The sequence below is a fragment of the Rhamphochromis sp. 'chilingali' genome (genome assembly GCF_963969265.1).
Source record: "Rhamphochromis sp. 'chilingali' genome assembly, chromosome: 1".
Taxonomy (NCBI): Eukaryota; Metazoa; Chordata; class Actinopteri; order Cichliformes; family Cichlidae; genus Rhamphochromis; species Rhamphochromis sp. 'chilingali'.
Window position 1 is genome coordinate 3,061,219 of NC_137929.1, and position 22,435 is coordinate 3,083,653.

Here is a 22,435-nt window from a genome sequence, read left to right on the forward strand (position 1 = left end):
AGGGGTATCCGCATGAAGTGATGGTGGTTTTTACTTTAGTGTGAACAACTCATATGAATTTCAAAGCTGTTCTAACAGTCCAACACTGGTCTCTCAATCTCCCGTTGGAGAGCCGTGAGCTTTCTATGATGTTATCCAAACTTATGTTCCGTGATGTTGTCATTCTTTTTGCTCAAAGAGCCGATTCTGAGAACTCACGACCGCAGTGCACTTCCCCAAGATGTGGTCGAATTTGCGCTCAAAGGTGTTATTCGAGCTAGCTAGATGCAATCCAGTTTTTCACTCAGAGGTCTTGTTCTGAGTATTTACAGCAGCTGTAGCCTCTCCAAGATCTTCTCCGTGCTGCACTCAATGAGCCCATTTTAAGAAACTCACGCCTCGTTCCATCATTTCAATCCCAGCGGGCAGCCTTGTGGGGGTTCCGCTTTCTTAATTCTTCGATAAGCCAGGGCCAAGCCAGCTCCGATCAGCAAGAACCCTGTTACAATGGTTCTGAATAGGTAGATATCTTCAGCAGTCAGGCTCACCCGAGCCCAGACTTCTCGTTGACAAGGGGTGTCAATTGCATTCAGAGACCAGTTGAACAAATCCATAATTCCTATTTTAGGTTTTAGAGAACAGACTGTGAGAGAGTGTTCCAGGGAAAAGTAAGTAAAAACACAAGACAAGACAAGGACATAAGAAGCTAAGCAGGGAAGTTAAGGGCAGGAGAGGAGAAAAGTGCGACCGTCTTAGCTGAGAACCAAGAGACAAAAAAAAAAAAAAGAGACAGACATGTACAGACTGAACTATCTGTTCAACAGTCAGAGTGTTTATCTAACAGGAGACACTCTTTACACTCCACTCAGCACAGGGACACCGAGGAACCTCGGTAGACTGTAAACCCAGGATAAAGAGTTTGAGTGAATGTGGTGTTGAAGGTGTGGAGGTGGATCAGAGTGTCAGAGGAGACTCTGTAGAAGGACAGAGTGCCAGCAGGACAGTCCACATACACTGCTGCTCTGTTAGAGACAGAGGAGGAGGAGGAGGAGGAGGAGATGGATGTTTGTCTTTTATTATGCCAGACATAGCAAGGACCATCATCAGAGAACTCAAGACTCCAGGACTGATCATTGAGTCCAAAAACAAAATCGTTACTGTCTCCTTTCCTTCTGATGCTTCTGTAACTCACTGATATACAAATGTCTCCTCTCCACTCGACCTCCCAGTAACAGCGACCAGTCAGACCATTTCTACACAGCAGCTGAGGATGAAAACCAAATCTGTCTGGATGATCAGGATATGACTGAACCTCCTCCACATGTGTCACCTTTGTGTTGTTGTCAGACAGTTGGAGGTTTGTGTGCACTGTGTTTGTGTCGATTGTGAGTTGACAGGAATCTGATGGAGAGAACAAACACAATCCAGCTGCAGTTATTGATCCATCATCTGTTCATTGATTGACACTTTGATGATGACTCCTGACATGATGAAGATGGTTGAATGTGTGCTGCTTTGTTTTCATGAATCCCATTAAAAACACACTTACACTTCCTCAGACCTGGTCTCAACCATCGGACTCCAGCAGGCTCCACCCTGAAAGGAGGAGGGGGGTCAGAGCAGCACAGTCAGCATGCACACATGGACATTACATGGCTCTCATACACACACTGTTACACACTGATAAAGGAACAGGCCAATATTCTCACAATTTCACTTGAATCCGTATGTAGATCAAACTGCTCATGACTGATCCTGGATCTGTCAGCACACTCCATTGAATGAAATATGTCTTGATGAATGCTCAATCATCCAGGTAAATAGATCCCAAAAGGCTGATTCTGTTCATCTTGACGTAACATTTTCAGTAACAGTTGAGTAACGAGTAACAGTTTTGTCACTCATCCAAAGTGACTTCTTCAGTCTCAGCTGACTGCAGGTTTCCCAATCTTATAAACAGTACATTTGCACAATAACTGAAACCAACCCAATGAATGAACAATGGACTGTGAGGTCAGTTCCTTGATAATTAATATAAAAATTGTCATGACCATTGATCAACAACTACTGAACAAAGCACACTGATTAATTCAATTCAATTTATTTATATAGCGCCAAATCACAACAAAAGTCACCTCAAGGCGCTTCATAGATACAGAGAAAAACCCAACAATCATATGACCCCCTATGAGCAAGCCCTTTAGCATCAGTGGGAAGGAAAAACTCCCTTTTAACAGGAAGAAACCTCAGACAGAACCAGGCTAAGGGAGGGGCGGGGCCATCTGCAGTGATTGGTTGGGGTGAGAGAAGGAAGAAAGGATAAAAACATGCTGTGAAAGAGAGACAGAGATAATAACAGGTATGACTCAATTCAGAGAGGTCTGTTAATACATAGTAAGTGAGAAAGGTGACTGGAAAGGAAAAACTCAATGCATCATGGGAATCCCCGGCAGCCTACGTCTATTGCAGCATAACTAAGGGAGGATTCAGGGTCACCTGGTCCAGCCCTAACTATATGCTTTAGCAAAAAGGAAAGTTTGAAGCCTAATCTTACAAGTAGAGACAGCGTCTGTCTCCCGAATCCAAACTGGAAGCTGGTTCCACAGAAGAGGGGCCTGAAAACTGAAGACTCTTCCTGCCATTCTACTTTTAAATACTCTAGGAACAACAAGTAGGCCTGCAGTGTGAGAGCGAAGTGCTCTAATAGGGTGATATGGTACTACAAGGTCATTAAGATAAGATGGGGCCTGATTATTTAAGACCTTGTATGTGAGGAGCAGGATTTTGAATTCAATTCTGGATTTAACAGGAAGCCAATGAAGGGAAGCCAAAACAGGAGAAATCTGCTCTCTCTTTCTAGTCCCTGTCAGGACTCTTGCTGCAGAATTTTGGATTAACTGAAGGCTTTTCAGGGAGTCTTTAGGACTTCCTGATAATAATGAATTACAGTAGTCCAGCCTGGAAGTAATAAATGCATGAACTAGTTTTTCAGCGTCACTCTGAGACAGGATATTTCTAACTTTAGAGATGTTGCACAAATGGAAGAACGCAGTCTTTCATACACTCAACAAAAATATAAACGCAACACTTTTGTTTTTGCTCCCATTCCCCATGGGATGGACGTAGAGACCTAAAATTCATTCCAGATACACAATATAACCATCCCTCCCAAACAGTGGTCACAAATCAGTCCAAATGTGTGGTAGTGGGCACATCTGCCATATTGAGATAATCCATCCCACCTCACAGGTGTGCCACATCAGGATGCTGATCTGACATCATGAGTAGTGCACAGGTGTACCTCAGACTGCCCACAACAAAAGGCCACCCTGGAATGTGCAGTTTTGTCTCACAGCAAAATGCCACAGATGCCACAAGCAATGAGGGAGCGTGCAATTGGCATGCTGACAGCAGGAATGTCAACCAGATCTGTCGCCCGTGCATTGAATGTTCATTTCTCAACCATAAGCCGTCTCCACAGGCGTTTCAGAGAATATGGCAGCACATCCAACCGGCCTCACAACCGCAGACCTCGTGTAACCACACCAGCCCAGGACCTCCACATCCAGCAGGTTCACCTCCAAGATCGTCTGAGACCAGCCACCCAGACAGCTGCTGGAACAATTGGTTTGCACAACCAAACAATTTCTGCACAAACTGTCAGAAACCGTCTCAGGGACGCTCAACTGCATGCCCGTCGTCCTCATCGGGGTCTTGACCTGACTCCAGCTCGTCGCCGTAACAGACTTGTGTGGGCAAATGCTCACATTCGATGGCGTCTGGCACGTTGGAGAGGTGTGCGCTTCACAGATGAATCATGGTTCACATTGTTCAGGGCAGATGGCAGCTGAGAATGTCCCAGTTCTTGCATGGCCAGCATACTCACCGGACATGTCACCCATTGAGCATGTTCGGGATGTGCTTGACCGGCGTATACGACAGCGTGTACCAGTTCCCACGAACATCCAACAACCTCGCACAGCCATTGAAGTGGAGTGGACCAACATTCCACAGGCCACAATTGACAATCTGATAGACTCCATGCGACGATGTGTTGCACTGCATGAGGCAAATGGTGGTCACACCAGATACTGACCGGTTCTGGGTCCCCAGACCCCCAATAGCGCAAAAAACTGCACATTCCAGGGTGGCCTTTTGTTGTGGGCAGTCTGAGGTACACCTGTGCACTACTCATGATGTCAGATCAGCATCCTGATGTGGCACACCTGTGAGGTGGGATGGATTATCTCAATATAGCAGATGTGCCCACTACCACACATTTGGACTGATTTGTGACCACTGTTTGGGAGGGATGGTTATATTGTGTATCTGGAATGAATTTTAGGTCTCTACGTCCATCCCATGGGGAATGGGAGCAGTAACAAAGGTGTTGCGTTTATATTTTTGTTGAGTGTATTTGCTTAATATGTGCGTTGAAGGACATGTCCTGGTCAAAAATGACTCCAAGGTTCCTCACAGTGTTACTGGAGGCCAAGGTAATGCCATCCAGAGTAAGAATCTGGTTAGATACCATATTTCCAAGATTTTCAGGGCCGAGTACAATAACCTCAGTTTGATCTGAATTAAGAAGCAGAAAGTTAGCGGCCATCCAGGTCTTTATGTCTTTAAGACATTCCTGCAGTTTAACTCATTGGTGTGTGTTATATGGCTTCATGGACAGATAGAGCTGGGTGTCATCAGCATAGCAGTGTAAATGTATGCTGTGTCTTCTATTGATGCTGCCTAAGGGAAGCATGTATAATGTAAACAGAATTGGTCCTAGCACTGAACCCTGTGGAACTCCATAATTAACCTCAGTGTGTGAAGAGGACTCTCCATTTACATGAACAAACTGGAGTCTATTAGATAGATATGATACAAACCACTGCAGCACAGTACCTGTAATACCTACAGCATGTTCTAATCGCTCTAATAGGACATTATGGTCGACAGTATCGGATGCTGCACTAAGGCCTATAATTAGCTAACACTGCTGGGTCTCGAGATGCTTTTTGAGTAAAGGTTTAACTACAGCCAGCTTGAAGGCCTGTGGTACATAGCTGATTATTAGAGATAGGTTGATCATATTTAAGATTGAAGAATTAATTAATGGCAGGACTTTGAGCAGTTTTGTAGGAATGGGGTCTAGAAGACGTGTTGATGGCTTGGAGGAGGTAATTATTGAAGTTAACTCAGAAAGATCAATTGGAGAAAAAGAGTCTAACTTAACATCAATGGTACTAAGAGTAGCTGTAGATAATATTACATCTGTGGGATGATTATTGGTAATTTTTTCTCTAATGATTAAAATTTTATTTGTGAAGAAGTTCATGAAATCATTACTAGTTAACGTTAAAGGGATGGTTGGCTCAACAGAGCTCTGACTGTTTGTCAGCCTGGCTACAGAGCTGAAGAGAAACCTGGGGTTGTTCTTGTTTTCGTCAATCAGTGACAAATAGTAAGATGTTCTGGCTTTGCGGAGGGCTTTCTTATAAAGCAACAAACTATTTCTCCAGGGTAAATGATGATCTTCTAAATTTGTGACATGCCATTTCCTCTCCAGATTACGAGTCATCTGCTTTAGGCCACGTGTTTGAGAATTATACCACGGAGTCAGGTACTTCTGATTTGAGACCTTAGTTTTCACTGGAGCTACAGTATCCAGAGTTGTACGTAGTGAGGAGGTAAAATTATTATTAACAAGATGATCGACCTCTGTTGGAGTAGCGTTCAGATAGCTGCTCTGCTCTGTGTTGGTACAGGGCATTGAAGATGATAACAGTGGGTGGATTATATTCTTAAACTTAGTTACAGCACTTTCAGAAAGACATCTACTTTGATAAAGTCCACTCGCCACTGCTGTGTAATCAATTATTGTAAATGTAAATGTTGTCAGGAAATGATCAGACAGGAAAGGGTTTTCAGGAAACACTGTTAAATGTTCAGTTTCTATGCCATATGTTAAAACAAGATCTAGATTGTGATTAAAGTGGTGGGTGGGTTCTTTTACATTTTGAGAGAAGCTAATTGAGTCTAATAACAGATTAAATGCCATGTTGAGGCCTTCATTTTTAGCATCTACATGGATGTTAAAATCACCCACAATAATTATTTTATCTGAGCTGAGAACTAAATCAGACTTAGAAATCAGAGAGAAACTCTGTGTAAGGCCCAGGTGGACGGTAGATGATAAAAAGTAAGGCTGGTTTCTGAGTTTTACAGCTGGGGTGGAGAAGGCTAAGCATCAGGCTTTCAAATGAATTAAAAGTCTGTCTTGGTCTTTTGTTAATGTGAGGCTGGTGTGAAAAATTGCTGCCAAAAGCATGGATAAGTTTCTCAAGGTCCTTGCGTGGTATGTGATGCTTGGCCTTGGAGATTTGACGCAGTTGGTAGATAGATATTAACTAGATATTTAACTAGAGAGGATACTGGTTTGTCGAACTTAAAGGAGCTGTCAAAAATATACCAAAGTTGTTAACAGTGCCAGGAAGAAAGGCGGCAAGGGGTCCAAGAGTGTCAGCAAATTGGCCCCGGGGAATACGGTTTTCAAACAACACGATTTCCATTTTCTTGTCATTTAATAAACAGCGTACTGACGGTGAAATATCATTATTCAGCTGAAAGTACATTTTTATATCATCAGCATAATAGTGAAAGGAGATATTATGCTTTTTGAAGATAGAGTCTAGGGGTAGCTTATACAATGAAAACAACATAGGGCCCAACACAGTTCCCTGGGGCACACCACACACTGTTCCAAAAAATAGTAATGCCAAAGTATTTTACTGTGTAGTTTACAGTTGTGTACTGTTTTTCTAGAATATCATTACATTTACATAAGTAGACTGTGATCTGACACGTCAAATGTAAAATAACATAACATCACTGTAAATGTAATAAAACACAATTTACTTGTTTGTTAAATATATTTTGTTGTACATATGCATATTTAGATCGTAAAAATACATCCAGGAATGTCTCCCATCATGCCTTGGGACATGTGCTGCTGTTTAGATGTTATTGTTCTATTGTTTATGGTTACGTTACTTTTAACTGTTATCTCGAATGTTGTGTTTACGCCGTGGTGCAGCATCACTGACAGTTGTTGTTTTGTAGAGAGAGTGCTGTACCATGAGTGACTTCTGTTGTGCTGTTGTTGAACCTTGAGGCACATTGTAGCACACTCAATAAGGAGCTCCCCCTATCAGCTTGGGGTTAAATAACAAGCTCAATCTCTCTCTGTGAGCTTATTTGTTAAGATTTCTCTGCATGCCACAATGTAAAACATTGCACGGACACGCTGTGCTAATTATATATTTTGAAAAAGAAATTTAGAGGTAGGAATTGCAATTAATATAAATAACATGACGCTAAGCATCGGCCAATGAATGTGAACTAACAACAAGGTCGCGGGTATGGCTGCGACCGTAGGAAAAAACCCCTAATATGAAGGTATTTTACTGTGCATTTTACAGTAATGTTCTGTTCTTCTAGAATATCATTAAAGTTACGTAAATAGACTTTGACTTCACATTTTGAATGTAAATTAACGTTAAATCACTGTAATGTAATACAACATAACTGTCATGATTATTAAATGTATCTGTCTGTACATATGCATATTTAGATTGTTAAAATACATTCACAAATGTATCATGATTTCACAAATATCTGTCCGTTATTTGAAAGATCGAATTCAAATGTAATGCTATGGAAAAGTATATAACATGATCCCTATAAGCTTGTGTTACATCAGATAAGTATTATTATCGCTGCTAGTTAGGCCGTTCGTGGCTCAAGAGTTAGCAGTTCGCCTTGTGATCAGAGAGTGTTCGAGCCCCGGCTCGGACACTCTCCGTCGTTGTGTCCGTGGTCAGGACTCTTCACCTACCGCCTACTAGTGATGGCCAAAGGGGCCAATGGTGCAATATGGCAGCCTCGCCTCTGTCAGTCTGTCCCAGGGCATGCAATCAATTATTATTCAAATCAACTGTTAACTGTATATTTCTGTACATTTACGTATTATGATTCATATTTCCACATTCAGTGACCTTGTTTATAGGTAATTTCATTGTTTGATTGCGTAAAAATGTACCTAATTTAATGTCTAAAAGCACTTGGAAAAGGCAGAATCCCATGTCAAATTAGCGCAACAAACTCTATTTTCATTACTGAAAATAACCATATTTTTATGGGACAGTTATTTTCTGTTATTTCACGGTCGTATTATGGCACCCCAGCTGCCGGAAGATTACCATTGTTTTACGATGTTTTTTGTAACAGTGCAGTAGAAGGAAGCAAGAAAAGATGAGCAGCCACCAATGGTGACGGAGTATGACCTATTCGAAAGATACCATCTAAACCAGTTAAAGGCACTACCCCTTATGCCAAGTGTATCTTCAAGCCTCGTTAAGAGCATATTATGGTCCACCATATCAAAAGAAGAAGCCAAGTCCAATAGAACTAAATCTGTAGAGCACCGAGTCGGCAAATAAAAAAAGGTCATTAAGGACTCTCAGCAGCGCTGATTCAGTGCTAGGGCATGGTTTAAAGCCAGACTGGAATATATTGCAGATATTATTTGCATCCAAATAGGCCTGCATCTGCAAGAGGACTATCTTCTCCAATGTTTTGACAAGAATGGAAGTTTGGAAATCGGCCTACAATTTGCAAGGTCCTTAATATCAAGGTTACTTTTTTTAGGATGGGCTGTAATACCGCTTGAAGCCAGCCAGAAGACAGTGATAAATTCATTAAGGATAAGATACTGCCCAATTACATCAAAACCATCCTTGACAAAGTGAGATGGGAGGATATCAAATGATTTTTCAGTTGATCAATTATTTGCTTAAGAGTGGGAATTAACACCAGCACAAACTGATGAAAAGTTGATGGGCACCCTAAGACTACGTCCACACTAGCCCAGACAGATTTTAAAATACCGTTTTTGTCTGAAAATGCTCCACGTCCCCACCAGCGTTTTCAGTCGTTTTCACAGAGTTGTGCGTCCACATTGAAATGGCCAAAAAAATTACGTTCCAGTACTGCGCATGTGTGAAATCCAAGATTTGACCTGCCTCATTTCTGTCTGCCGTTTATTTACTTTGCGGCTCATTGAAATGTCGCGGCAAAAGGTCGAGGAAGCACCCCAAGTTTTTTTAATGGACTAACAATGAGGTGGAGTTGTTGCTGCAAGTAACACAAATGTACAAAGTTGCCAAAGCAAGTGAGAATTAAATAATTTGAAGAAAATCTTTCCAGAGCATGTCAGAATTGAGAGCAAACAAAACAACTGCTGTATAATGCCCTTCGCTATCTTTGTTTAATTGGTCGCATGATTGCATCATATGACTAAAATGTGTCATCGTTTAAGAAAGTCTCCGTTTTCACTGTCCACACTGTGATGCAAATGCGTCTTCAAATGTATTCATTTTCGAGAGCGTTTTCAAAACACTGCGTTTCTCTTTTGGCAAAACGCCGTCTCAGTGTGGGCGGGAGGCCAAAACGGAGAGAAAACGATGCACTTTCGTTTGAAACCGCATTAGTGTGGACATAGCCTAAGATAGGGGCAGGGCTCCTCACTAAGTAGTGTATGGCTTTTAAAGATCTAATTTTGTCTGCGAAGTAATTTAAAAATTCTATACAGAGGGCTGGAGGGGACGCCCACAGGACTTCGGGACAGGGATTGACCAATGAATTAAATATTTTAAATAACATTCGGGGGATGTGAATGGCAACAATAATATCCAATAGAAAAGCCGCTTTAGCCATTTTAGCAGCATTTTGAAATTCCAAGGGGCTCATACGTAGTATATCAAGGGAAAACTGGAGCCTATCTTTCTTCCATCTCCTCTCAGCTTGGCGGCAAGCCTGACGTAAGACACATTTAGTGTCATTTGACCAAATTTGGGAGTGAGTTCTGGGACGTTTCCCTTTAACTGGGGCAACAGCATCAAGGATATGAGAGCATGTGGATATCAAAGAATTTGTGTAATCATCAGCCGTAAGAGATATAGAACAATCAGTAACAGATAATGCAGAGTAAATAAATGTTACAGAGAATTTAGCAACAGTTTCTGGGTTGATTATACGCGCCAGGTGTCGGGGGCAATCTGAATGCTGATTTAATTTGCATCACATGGAAAATTGTCAGAAATCCCAGTATTGTCAATATTCTTAATGCAAAATTCCAGGCCACATGAAATAAAGAAGTCAAGAGTATGGAATTTATAATGGGTAGGTACATTTGCCCACTGAGACAGGCTAAAAGAATCCATAAGAGCGAGAAAATCCTTGGCTAACAGATCATTTTTGGAGCAGATATGAATATTAAAATCACCAGTAATAAGAGCACAGTCGTAGTTTAACAGAGATCCTAAAAGATCAGAACTTCAAAACTGGGCTAGGTAAGGGAGGGCAGTTGCCGCACTCTAAATTTATGTTTAATGACCTCTACCTCTACCATTTGCCCTGGGTGAAAAAAAAAATCCTGATTGAGGTTATTATAATTCATGCATGAAAGGGTTAATGTTCCTGCAACTAGACTCCTTGGAGACCCCTACATAAATGTCCATGTACTATCCAGTTAGACTACTGTGTCTGTCCCTGAAAATGTTCCTGCATGTGTGATTGTTTATGTATCATCTGCAGGAAACAAACAGGAAGTGAGTGAAAGACACAGGAAATGTTTCCAGCTCTTCCTCCTCTATCAGACATTCTCTCCATACCTGAGAGTGTCCAGTCTCCAGCCTGGATCCGTCAGTCCAGACGACAGCAGCTTAATTCCTGAATCACCTGGATGATTGTAGCTCAGGTCCAGCTCTCTCAGATGGGAGGGGTTGAAGCTCAGAGCTGAGGCCAGAGAAGTACAACTTTCCTCTGTGATCAGACAGCCTGACAGACTGCAGACACACAAAACAACAATCCATCTGTCAACAATCATTTTCTCTTTGTCACAATAACATCTATCCATTTACATCCATTCAATGTAACTTTATTTAAAAATGACAATTCCCAACAGACAACAACAGTCATCTGAAGCTGTTTAACAGTGTAAGGTAACAGCCTCCAATATTAGAGAGAAAGCCCCAAACATCAGACAATCCACTGTGAGCAGCACTTGGTGATGGTGGGAAGAAGAACTCCCTTTGACACAAAGATCCTCCCAGTGAAAACAGGCTCCAGGAGGAGCATCTACCATGACTGGTTGCAGGGTGAGGGGAAAGAGAAGAGATAAGCTCAGAGAGACAAGAACAAAACACAAACTAAGGGGAGAGAAGACAAAAGTTAAGCACATGCAGTAGTGACATCAGGAGTGAAAAGAGGGGAGAAGAAAGCAGAGCATCATGGGAAGTCCACCAACAGCCTGAGCCTATAGCAGCGTAACTAAGGGATGGTTCGGGGTCACCCGATCCAGCTCCAACTTTAAGCTTTATCAAAAAGGAAAGTTAAAGGATGATCTTCAAAGTAGAGAGGGTGTCGGTCTCCTGAACTCACACTGGGAGCTGCTTCCACACCAAGTCCAGCATAGCCAGGCATTCTTTGTGTTAGCTGGTTTGACAAAATGAGCTAACACAAAGAAAGCTGGTTTCATATACTAAAGATAAAAAGCGTAGACAAGCAAAGCAGAAGAAGGTTTTGGAATCCAAGGTAAAACACACAGAAGGAGATAATCTTAAAAAAAAAAAACATACTACACTCTACATTCAGCATTAGACTGTCTACTGACAAAAGATACAATAACTAAAATTAGATTTGCTAGGCAAAGGGTCTATGAACATGGTGACAAACCTGGGAAATACTTAGAATACCTGACTGAGAAGAAATTAGACTTTTAGAACATCACTTCAATTAAAGATGTAAATGGAAAACAGTTTTTTGACAACAGCAGTAGTAATATTATATTTAGAAAGTTCTATGCATCACAGATTCAGACAAATACAGCAGACCCATTGGATGTATTTTTCACCCCTCTTAACCTTCCCAAGTTGTCTGAAGACCAGAACCTCAAACTGGACTCTCCTATATCAAAACAGGAGGTATTAGATGCCATTACATAGCTGAAGGTTGGCAACATAGTGGGACCGGACTGCCAATTTTTATAAAGAATTTGGAGAAATTTTAGCTGGCCCCCTGTTGAACAATTACAATGACTCTTTTAACCCCTTCAAGACCTACCTTAAAACCAAGACCGCCAGAGCTTATCTTTCTATTTTTACGTGCTGCAGTGCTTTTTTTGGGAGCATTTCCAGTTGCTATACATCAGTACATCAAAACTGGATTGAGTTACTTTATAACAATCCCTGCTCCGCAGTTTTCACAAATGGGGTGCGGTACTCCAGATACTGAAGGGAACCAGACAAGGCTGTCCCTCTTTGCATAGAGCCACTGGCAGAGGCAGTACAAGCTCAGGCAGACACAAATGGTCTGTCCATAGGACAAAGATAGCATGAGATTACTCTGAATGCTGATGATTTACCTGTTGTGTTGACTCGGCCGAAAATGTCAATCCCCTCTCTGGTTGAAACTATTAACCTTTTAAGACCTACCATAGAACCAAGTCCGCCAGAGCTTATATTATACTTTTACATGCTGTAGTGCCATTTTTGGGAGAATTTCAAGTTGCTATTCATCAATACAACCATTATAGCCCAAATTTTAATAATATGTAGCCATTAAGTGAATGGTAATTACATAAATTGCAAAAAAGTGCAATAAACTACAAAAAAATTGAAAATCATTTTTGTATTTTTAATATATATATTTCTAGTTAGAGAAATTTAAGAGGCTTATCCCTCAAAACTGTAAATACAAAAATGTTGCACAAAATAGTTTCCCACCACAGGAAATCTGTTTTGAGTGTCTTCCCAGTTTTATTTTTGAATAAAAAATAATAATTACAAATTTGCAAAAAACAGCATGTGCATTAAAATAAACTATTTCCAGCAGTGCAATTTGAGTTCTAAGCATCCCAGAAACAATACAGAAATTCATAAAATCCAACATAACTTTTAAAAACACCAGTATAGGCTTATAAGGCCTCGAAGGTAAAAGAAAACCAAAACATTTCAGCGAAAATTATGTCACTTCCGGTTTTGGGCACGTAATGGCGGATATAAGGAGGTATCAGCTGAGCCCATATGGGTATAGTTGCCAATTGGGTACAACAGCACGCTCCTGTCTGGTTGGATATTGAGAGCTCTATGTCCAATTTCCGTTTGAAAAATTTGCTTTTTGTGGGAAAAGTTAAGACCTTAAAGATGTTCTGTAACAACCCACTCACATTATCTACTTTCAGAGTTTGGCGAATGATTCAAAAACTAGAAGGAAGGTCTCACTTAACATCTCTTTTTACTCCCTCATCTGATTATCCTCCTTTTTTGACTGGGACCACTGACCCTGGCTTTCGGAACTGTGCTGCGAATCGTATTTCTATCTTTTCTGACTTAATTGACAGGGCCAACCTTATATCTTTTGTCCAGCTAATTAATAAATAAAACATTGATAGGCGCGAATTCTTTAGATATTTACAAGTAAGGGACCATAACCAAAGAGCTACAAAAATACTTAATAAACAAACGGTCTTTAACTATGAAAAGCAGATATTTCAGCCAAATCTTAGAACGTCTATGAAAATTTGTTGTGGCCTGTTAAAAGAATTTGGGCTCAAGGACACAACTTATTTAAAGAGGACTTGAGAAAAGGAATTACATATAGAGATTAGTGACGAGGCATGGAATGAAGTCTGAGAGAATGCTAAATCTCTGAGTGTCTGTAATAAAGTAAACTGTGCCCTAAATGTAAAATAGAAATGGGCAACCTCATGCACTGTCTATGGTCCTGCCGGAAAATGCAACAATTTTGGTTTGTCATAAAGCAGGGGTGGCCAACTCCAGGCCTCAAGAGCCGGCATCCTGCAGGTTTTTGATCTCACCCTGGATAAACACACTTGAATCAAATGATTAGTTCATTACCAGGCCTCTGGAGAACTTCAAGACATGTTGAGGAGATCATTTAGCCATTTGAATCAGCTGTGTTGGATCAAGGACACATCTAAAACCTAAAGGACACCGGCTGTCGAGGCCTGGAGTTGGCCACCCCTGTCATAAAGTGTGAACTGGATAAGATCTTCACCACTGACACTGAATGCAATCCATTGCGCATGCTACTTGGATTGGCAAATGACAAAATCGGGTGGTAGTTTGGAACGCAGCTCTATGTACTGTTAATGTTCTTTGCAAGAAAAGGTGTCCTTTTGAACTAGATCAAGAACACGGCCCCATCTAAGACTAAATTGCACCGGACAGTACTGAAATATGTGTCACTAATTTGCTAAAATGCAAGTTACATAGTAGGGACAAAAAGTTTCATAAAATATGGGGCCCATTTATGCCGGTTTGGATATTTCTGCTATTTTCTTACAGGCCCTGGTATAATACAAGCACGTCACTGCTATTTTACATACGTGTATCGTTAATTGTATCTCATAATCAAAGTGTCTGGATTTTCTATTCATTTATCTGTATTCTTGAGCCAGGTTGTTTGCTTTGTCTGCTTTGTTCTGTTCTGTTGGTTTTGTTTTGTTTAATGATGGTGTCCGTGTAAAGTATAAAACTCAATAAATACATGGAAGAAAAAAAAACGTACCAATACTAATGAGACCTGAAGGGACATCTTCCATGGAGGAAGCAGAGTCTGGTGATGAGGGGAATGATTCATCTCCGGGGGCGACTATGTGGACCATGCTTGGTCCACATAGTCGCCATTTTCAGTGGATGATGTTCAAGATGTTTATATTAAGTTACTGTTTATACAGTGATTAGGATCGGGTTTGAAATGATCATCAGTGGACAAACGTAAATCCTGACCTGAGAGTTTCCATTTTACAGTGTAGACTCTTGACTCCAGCAGACAGAAACTTCACTGAAACCTCCAGATCACAGTTACTCAGGTCCAGCTGTCTCAGACTACATGAGTGGGAGCTGAGAACTGAGAACAGAGCGTCATAGCCTCTCTCTGAGAACTTGCAGTGACTAAGTCTGAAAATGAAAGATAAACATTAAACAAACATTGTTGCTGAAGTGAACTGAGGGTGCACTGAATAGTTATTACATGTAACAATACTTAATTCTGTCTTTTCAGGAATCATTCATACCTTACTAAGATACAAGAAAAAATTAGGTTTATTAGCTAAAATACACTGCTAAAAAAAAGAAAAATATACACTTATCAAGATGGTATTCAGTACAGTGGTGGCTCAATTCTGGTAGTTTATGGCAAATGCAAATTGGATTTCACATGCCAGGCAGTGAGGGGCGGGCCCACTAAAGGATATCAGGCCCTCATACCACCATGATGAAGTCTTTTTTATGATTGTTTGCTCAGACTCATTAACACCAGTAGTCTGGTGGAAGTTATTTTGTAGCTCTGGTAATGCTCATTCTTGTTTGTAGAAAAGAGAAGATCAGTTTAAGCTGGTTTTGTCCAAATAAAATTAGCAGGTGCCTTGCCCAAAACAGGGATGGTTTTATGGGTGGAAACCAGTTATATTTTTCCCCTCCTTTCTGACTTTGTTAGTCCCGCTGATTGCTTAAGGATGGTCTACAGCCCTGTCCAACTCCCTGTCTCCCAGAATCTCCTACATGCTCTTGAGAATGTGCTGGGAGACACAGTAAACCTTCTGTCAATGCCACATATTGATGTGTCATCCTGGATGAGTTGGACCAACAGTGCAATGTCCGTGGTGTCCGGGTAGCCTTAGGCTACCAGTATTGACATGGACCCTAATAAACAAATAAAAACAAAAGTCAGAAAGGGTGTGTGTGTGTGTGTGTGTGTGTGTGTGTGTGTGTGTGTGTGTGTGTGTGTGTGTGTGTGTGTGTGTGTGTGTGTTTGGAGGGGGAGGCACCAGAAAATCCCCTCCTGCTTTGGGTGTTATTTCATTGCTGCCCATCTAAGGTATATGTTAGTAGCATAGTATATTCTTATTGGTTAAATCTGCCAACTGATGAAAACACAATATCCTTTGATCTGACCTCAAAGTATTCACTCTACAGTGTGGAGCCCTAAATCCAGCAGTCAGTAGCTTTACTGCTGAATCATGCAAGTTGTTGTTACTCAGGTCCAGCTCTATCAGACTGGAAGATTGGGAGCTGAGAATTGAGGACAGAGCTTCATCGCTTCTCTCTGAGAGGTTACAGAGATGCAGTCTGTGGAAAAAGAAGACATTTAAGAGTCTTTTTTGTCATATATTAAAGAGATGTTGCAACATGCTGTAAATTTGTCACACTAACAATGAAAAATATTCGAATACAACAACAAATCAAAAAAGATTACCTTGATTTTCTTAGAATTGTAATTGACTGTGTTTATTCTTAAAGAGTTCTGAATATTACTTAAACTTACCTGAGCATTTCCAGTGTACACCATGGACTCTCCACTGCAGCAGAGAGAAGCTTCATTCCTGAAGCTTGCAGGTCATTGAAACTCAGGTCTAGTTCTCTCAGACTTGAGGAGTGGCAGCTGAGAACTAAGGACAGAGCTTCACAGCCTCTCTCTGAGAGATCAGGAATACTCAGTCTAGAAAAAGAAAAGAAAAATATATTTTTCATATGTTGCACCTCTTACAATTAAATCAAATGTCTGACCTGCTGGCAGAGGCTTACAGTGCTCTTTGTCATTTTCCCAATTTAAATAGCTACGATAATTCAAAATAATTCTTACTAGTGATGGTAATTTTGATTCGTTTTACTGAATCGAGTTTTAATAAGTCACTCACCAAAGTGAATCGGGTTTTTTGAGTCATTTGCATCACTGAGTCAGTTGACCAGAGAGTGCTAAAAATGTAGTTTCACTCAAACTTAATTTGCTTCTCTTTTCATGTATATCCTACTGCTAAGATGAGTGATTCTAAAAGAAAACAACTATTTTATGAAAAAAAAAAAAGTAGCAAAAAAAATTTCTAAAGGGAACATTTTTTTGTTTATTTTTGTATTATTTTTATATTATTAGAATTTTCCCTAAATGTGTCAAATATCTATTTTCTCATCTAAATGTCCACTAAGCTGTTAGCCAGGGGGTGGTAATGTGCCTTAACATTGGTTACCAACCAAGAAGAAGAAGAAGAAGCTGTGAACCAGGAGGGAGCGGGTGAGCGCGTGAGGGATTCGTTCGCGCTATGATTCAGCACAGGAAAGGAGGGGGTGAGTAGCTCAAATGTGCTGTTAGCATGTTAGCAAAGCGATGCTACTGTCTAGCTATTCTAGCTATTGTCTTGATGTGAGCTCCTACTCAGGGTTTTTTCTTCCAGTTCAGAGCAGAAATGTTTTTGTTAAGATACTGGATGTTGTGTTTTTCTCCACAATTTTTATTATAAGCTAAATATATCTCTACTAATGAAATTAGTTTGCTAACAGCAACAGGGACAAGTGAGTGAGTCAGTTGGGCTTTTGAATCATGATTCATGAGTCAGTAAAGTGATTCTCGAGTAGTGAACGATTCGTTCATGATTCGCGCATCACTAATTCTTACTGAATTCTTACTGCTCACATACTGGACCTTACTGCAGCCTCTCACAGTTCATCCATTTCATGTGCTCCTCACATACAAGGTCTTAAACAATCAGGGTCCATCTATTCAATTCAATTCAATTTTATTTATAGAAATCACAACAAATGTCACCTCAAGGCGCTTCATAGATACAGAGAAAAACCAGTGGCGACAGTGGGAAGGAAAAACTCCCTTTTAACAGGAAGAAACCTCCGGCAGAACCAGGCTCAGGGAGGGGCGGCCATCTGCTGCGACTGGTTGGGGTGAGAGAAGGAAAACAGGATAAAGATCTTAATGATCTTAAGTTCCATTTCACCCCATTCCCACATAGCAAAATTGGTATGGCCCAGATCTGGCCCACACAATGTTCTTACACATGGCCCACATACCACAAAGAATGACGGCCCTGTGGTGTACCAGTTCGGGTTTGCCAGAGGTGGCCCACACATGGGCGAGCACAAGGCCAGTTGCAGACCTGCTGGTGGTCCTTTGCTGGCCCATGTGTGGATTACCTCTGGCACACCCGATCTGGGCCACCAAAGGGCCGTCAATCTTTTTACTCTCCCAGATTACTCAAAGTGCTCTATACAAATCACCCTATTGGGTGTCACATTCACCCAAACACACTTTCACTAAACTAAGTACTTCCTAATTACATTCTAGTGACGAGATTTCCGGCTCTTTCGGCTCGGCTCACTAAAAAGAGCCAGCTCTTTCAGCTCCCAACTGGCTCTTCAGATTGTTTTGTTGATTTGTTTATTATTAACAATAATACAAAATTATTCACAAAAGGAATTACTGATGTAAAAACAAAGTGGTTTTATTTATATAAATATATGAGGTGGTCCCTAGAGACAAAGCACATAGAAACTCCAAAAAGCACGTACGAATTCCAAAGCACATTTCTAGCGTTAACTGAACTTCCGAAACATAGCAAACTAGATCACTTAAATTACACAATTGAAAGCATATGTGTACTGTTTGCGTATTTATACACAAGCACTCATCCATCCATCCATCTTCATCCGCTTTATCCGAGGCCGGGTTGCGGGGGCAGCAGCCTAAGCAAAGAGGCCCAGACCTCCCTCTACCCAGCCACCTCCTCCAGCTTATCCGGGGGAACTCCAAGGCGTTCCCAGGCCAGCCGAGAGATATAATCTCTCCAGCGTGTCCTGGATCTGCCCCGGGGCCTCCTCCCGATGGGACATGCCTGGAACACCTCACCCAGGAGGCGCCCAGGGGGCATCCTTGTCAGATGCCCGAACCACCTCAACTGGCTCCTTTCGATGTGGAGCAGCAGCAGCTCTACTCTGAGCCCCTCCCGGATGGCCGAACTTCTCACCCTATCTTTAATAATAATAATAATAATAATGGATTGGATTTATATAGCGCTTTTCAAGGCACCCAAAGCGCTTTACAATGCCACTATTCATTCACTCTCGCATTCATACACTGGTGGAGGCAAGCTACGGTTGTAGCCACAGCTGCCCTGGGGCAGACTGACAGAAGCGAGGCTGCCATATCGCGCCATCAGCCCCTCTGGCCAGCACCAGTAGGCAAGTAGAGTAAAGTGTCTTGCCCAAGGACACAACGACCAGGACAGAGAGCCCAGGGATCGAACCGGCGACCTTCCGGTTACAGATACGCTTCCCAACCCCCTGAGCCATGGTCGCCCTTTAAGGGAGAAGCCAGCCACCCTTCGGAGGAAGCTCATTTCTGCCGCTTGTACCCACAGCTCGTGGCCATAGGTGAGGGTAGGGACGTAGATCGACCGGTAAATTGAGAGCTTCGCTTTTACACTCAGCTCCCTCTTCACCACAATGGACCGATGCAGCGTCTGCATTACTGCAGCTGCAGCCCCAATCCGTCTGTCGATCTCCGGCTCCCTTCTCCCATCACTCGCGAACAAGACCCCGAGATACTTGAACTCCTCCACTTGGGGCAGGAACTCATCCCGACCCGGAGTGGGCACTCCACCCTTTTCCGGCTGAGAACCAGGGCCTCAGATTTGGAGGTGCTGATCCTCATTCCCACTGCTTCACACTGGGCTGCTAACCGTTCCAGTGCGAGCGGGAGGCCCTCACCCGATGAAGCCAACAGAACCACATCATCCGCAAAAATCAGAGATGAGATTCTGAGGCCACCAAAGCGAAAGCCCTCCGCCACTTGGCTGCGCCGAGAAATCCTGTCCATAAAAATTATGAACAGAACCGGAGACAAAGGGCAGCCCTGGCGGAGCCCAACACCCACCGGGAACGAGTCCGACTTATTGCCGGCAATGCGAACCAAGCTCTTGCAACGGTTGTATAGGGATCGAATGGCCCGTAGCAATGGGCCAGACACCCCATACTCCCGCAACACCTCCCACAGGACACCCCGAGGGACACGGTCGAATGCCTTCTCCAAGTCCACAAAACACATGTAGACTGGTTGGGCAAACTCCCATGCACCCTCAAGGATCCTCGAGAGGATAAAGAGCTGGTCCAGTGTTCCGCGACCAGGACGAAAACCGCATTGTTCCTCCTGTATCCGAGGTTCGACTAGCGGACGAACTCTCCTTTCCAGCACCCTGGCATAGACTTTCCCAGGGAGGCTGAGGAGTGTGATCCCCCTGTAGTTTGAACACACCCTCTGGTCCCCCTTCTTAAAGATGGGGACCACCACCCCGATCTGCCAGTCCACAGGTACTGCCCCTGATCTCCACGCAACATTGCAGAGGCGTGTCAACCAGGACAGCCCTACAATGTCCAGAGCCTTCAGGAACTCAGGGCGGACCTCATCAACACCAGGGGCTCTGCCACCAAGGAGTTGTTTAACTGCCTCAGTGACCTCGCCCCCGGAAATTGGCGGGTCATTCCCCTCATCCCCAGACTCTGCTTCCTCCTCGGAAGACGCGTCAGTGGGATTAAGGAGGTCCTCGAAGTATTCCTTCCACCGCCTGACAATTTTCTCAGTCGACGTCAGCAGCGCTCCGCCAGCACTATACACAGTGAGGGTAGAGCACTGCTTTCCCCTCCTGAGACGCCTGACGGTTTGCCAGAATCTCTTCGAGGCAGTCCGAAAGTCTTTTTCCATGGCCTCTCCGAACTCCTCCCACACCCGAGTTTTTGCTTCAGCCACTGCCCGAGCCGCATTCCGCTTGGCCTGTCGATACCTGTCGGCTGCCTCCGGAGTCCCACAGGCTAACCAAGCCCGGTAGGACTCCTTCTTCAGTCTGGTGGCTCCCTTCACCTCTGGTGTCCACCATTTGGTTCGGGGATTACCACCACGGCAGGCACCAACCACCTTGCGGCCGCAGCTCAATGCAGCAGCTTCGGCAATGGAGACGCTGAACATGGTCCATTCGGACTCAATGTCCCCAGTCTCCCTCGGAATGCTGTTGAAGCTCTGTCGGAGGTGTGCGTTGAAGATCTCGCGGACTGGGGCCTCTGCTAGACGTTCCCAGCACACCCTCACTACGCGTTTAGGTGCACCAGGTCTGTCCAGCGTCCTGCCCCGCCACCTGATCCAACTCACCACCAGGTGGTGATCAGTTGACAGCTCAGCCCCTCTCTTTACCCGAGTGTCCAGAACATATGGTCGCAGGTCTGGTGATACGATTACAAAATCGATCATCGACCTACGGCCTAGAGCGTCCTGGTGCCACGTGCACTTATGGACACTCTTATGTTCGAACAGGTTGTTCGTTATGGCCAAACTGTGATTAGCACAGAAGTCCAATAACAAAGCACCGCTCGGGTTCAGATCAGGGAGACCGTTCCTCCCAATCATGCCCCTCCAGGTCTCGCTGTCGTTACCCACGTGAGCATTGAAGTCCCCAAGCAGGACAACAGAGTCTCCAGGTGGAGCACCTTCCAGCACCCCCCCCAGGGACTCTAAGAAGGCTGGGTACTCCGAACTGCCACTCGGCGCATAAGCGCAGATGACAGTCAGGACCCGTTCCCCGACCCCAAGGTGCAGGGAACAAACCCTCTCATCCACCGGGAAAAACCCCAACGTACCGGCAGCAAGCCGAGGGGATATTAGAATACCCACCCCAGCCCGCCACCTCTCACCAGGGGCAACTCCAGACTGAGACATAGTCCAGCCCCTCTCCAGGAGACTGGTTCCAGAGCCCAAGCCATGCGTAGAGGTGAGCCCGACTATATCTAGCCGGTACCTCTCAACCTCACGCACTAACTCAGGCTCCTTCCCCACCAGAGAGGTGACATTCCATGTCCCTATTGCCAGTCTTGGCAGCCGGGGGTCAGTCCGCCAGGGCCTCCGCTCCTTGCCGCCACCCGACACACAATGCACCCGACCCCTATGGCACCTCCTGCGGGTGGTGGGCCTGCGGGAGGATGGGCCCATGTCTCCTCTTCGGGCTGTGCCCGGCCGGGCCCCATAGACTAAGGCCCGGCCACCAGACGCTCGCCCTCGGGCAGGGTAAACTGTTCCCTCGGTGTTCTTTTCATAAGGGTCTTCTGAATTGCTCTTTGTCTGGTCCCTCACCCAGGACCAATTTGCCATGGGAGACCCTACCAGGGGGCGAAAGCCCCCAGACAACATAGCCCCTGGGATCCCTGGGACACACAAACAGCTCCATCACGATAAGGTAGCGATTCAAGGAGGAGCACAAGCACTCATATATATTCAAATCAAAGGGCGATCGTGGCTCAAGAGTTGGCAGTTTGTCTTATGATCGGAAGGTTGCCAGTTCGAGCCCCGGTTCGAACAGTCCCGGTCGTTGTATCCTTGGGCAAGACACTTCACCTCCCACCTACTGGTATTGGCCAGAGGGGCCGATGGCGCGATATAGTAGCCTTGCTTCTGTCAGTCTGCCCCAGAGCAGCTGTAGCATGCCTCCACCAGTGTGCGAATGTGAGCGTGAATGAATAGTGGTGCTGTAAAGTGCTTTGAGGTTCTTGAA

At 43.7% G+C, this 22,435-nt stretch overlaps 1 protein-coding gene across 1 annotated transcript in view; it reads right to left on the minus strand.

Moving 5' to 3' along the window:
• Positions 1-514: 514 nt before the first annotated feature.
• The window catches only part of LOC308399560 (protein NLRC3-like), a gene marked incomplete at its 5' end in the record, with an annotated part of 48,803 nt that continues 26,882 nt past the window's right edge, over positions 515-22,435 (minus strand). The window contains 4 exons of the mRNA XM_080886898.1: positions 515-1,380; positions 1,529-1,575; positions 10,707-10,880; positions 16,014-16,187. Coding sequence (XP_080743024.1) covers positions 845-1,380; positions 1,529-1,575; positions 10,707-10,880; positions 16,014-16,187 — 931 coding nt within the window. The 3' untranslated portion in view covers positions 515-844. The remainder of the gene's footprint in view (positions 1,381-1,528; positions 1,576-10,706; positions 10,881-16,013; positions 16,188-22,435) is intronic.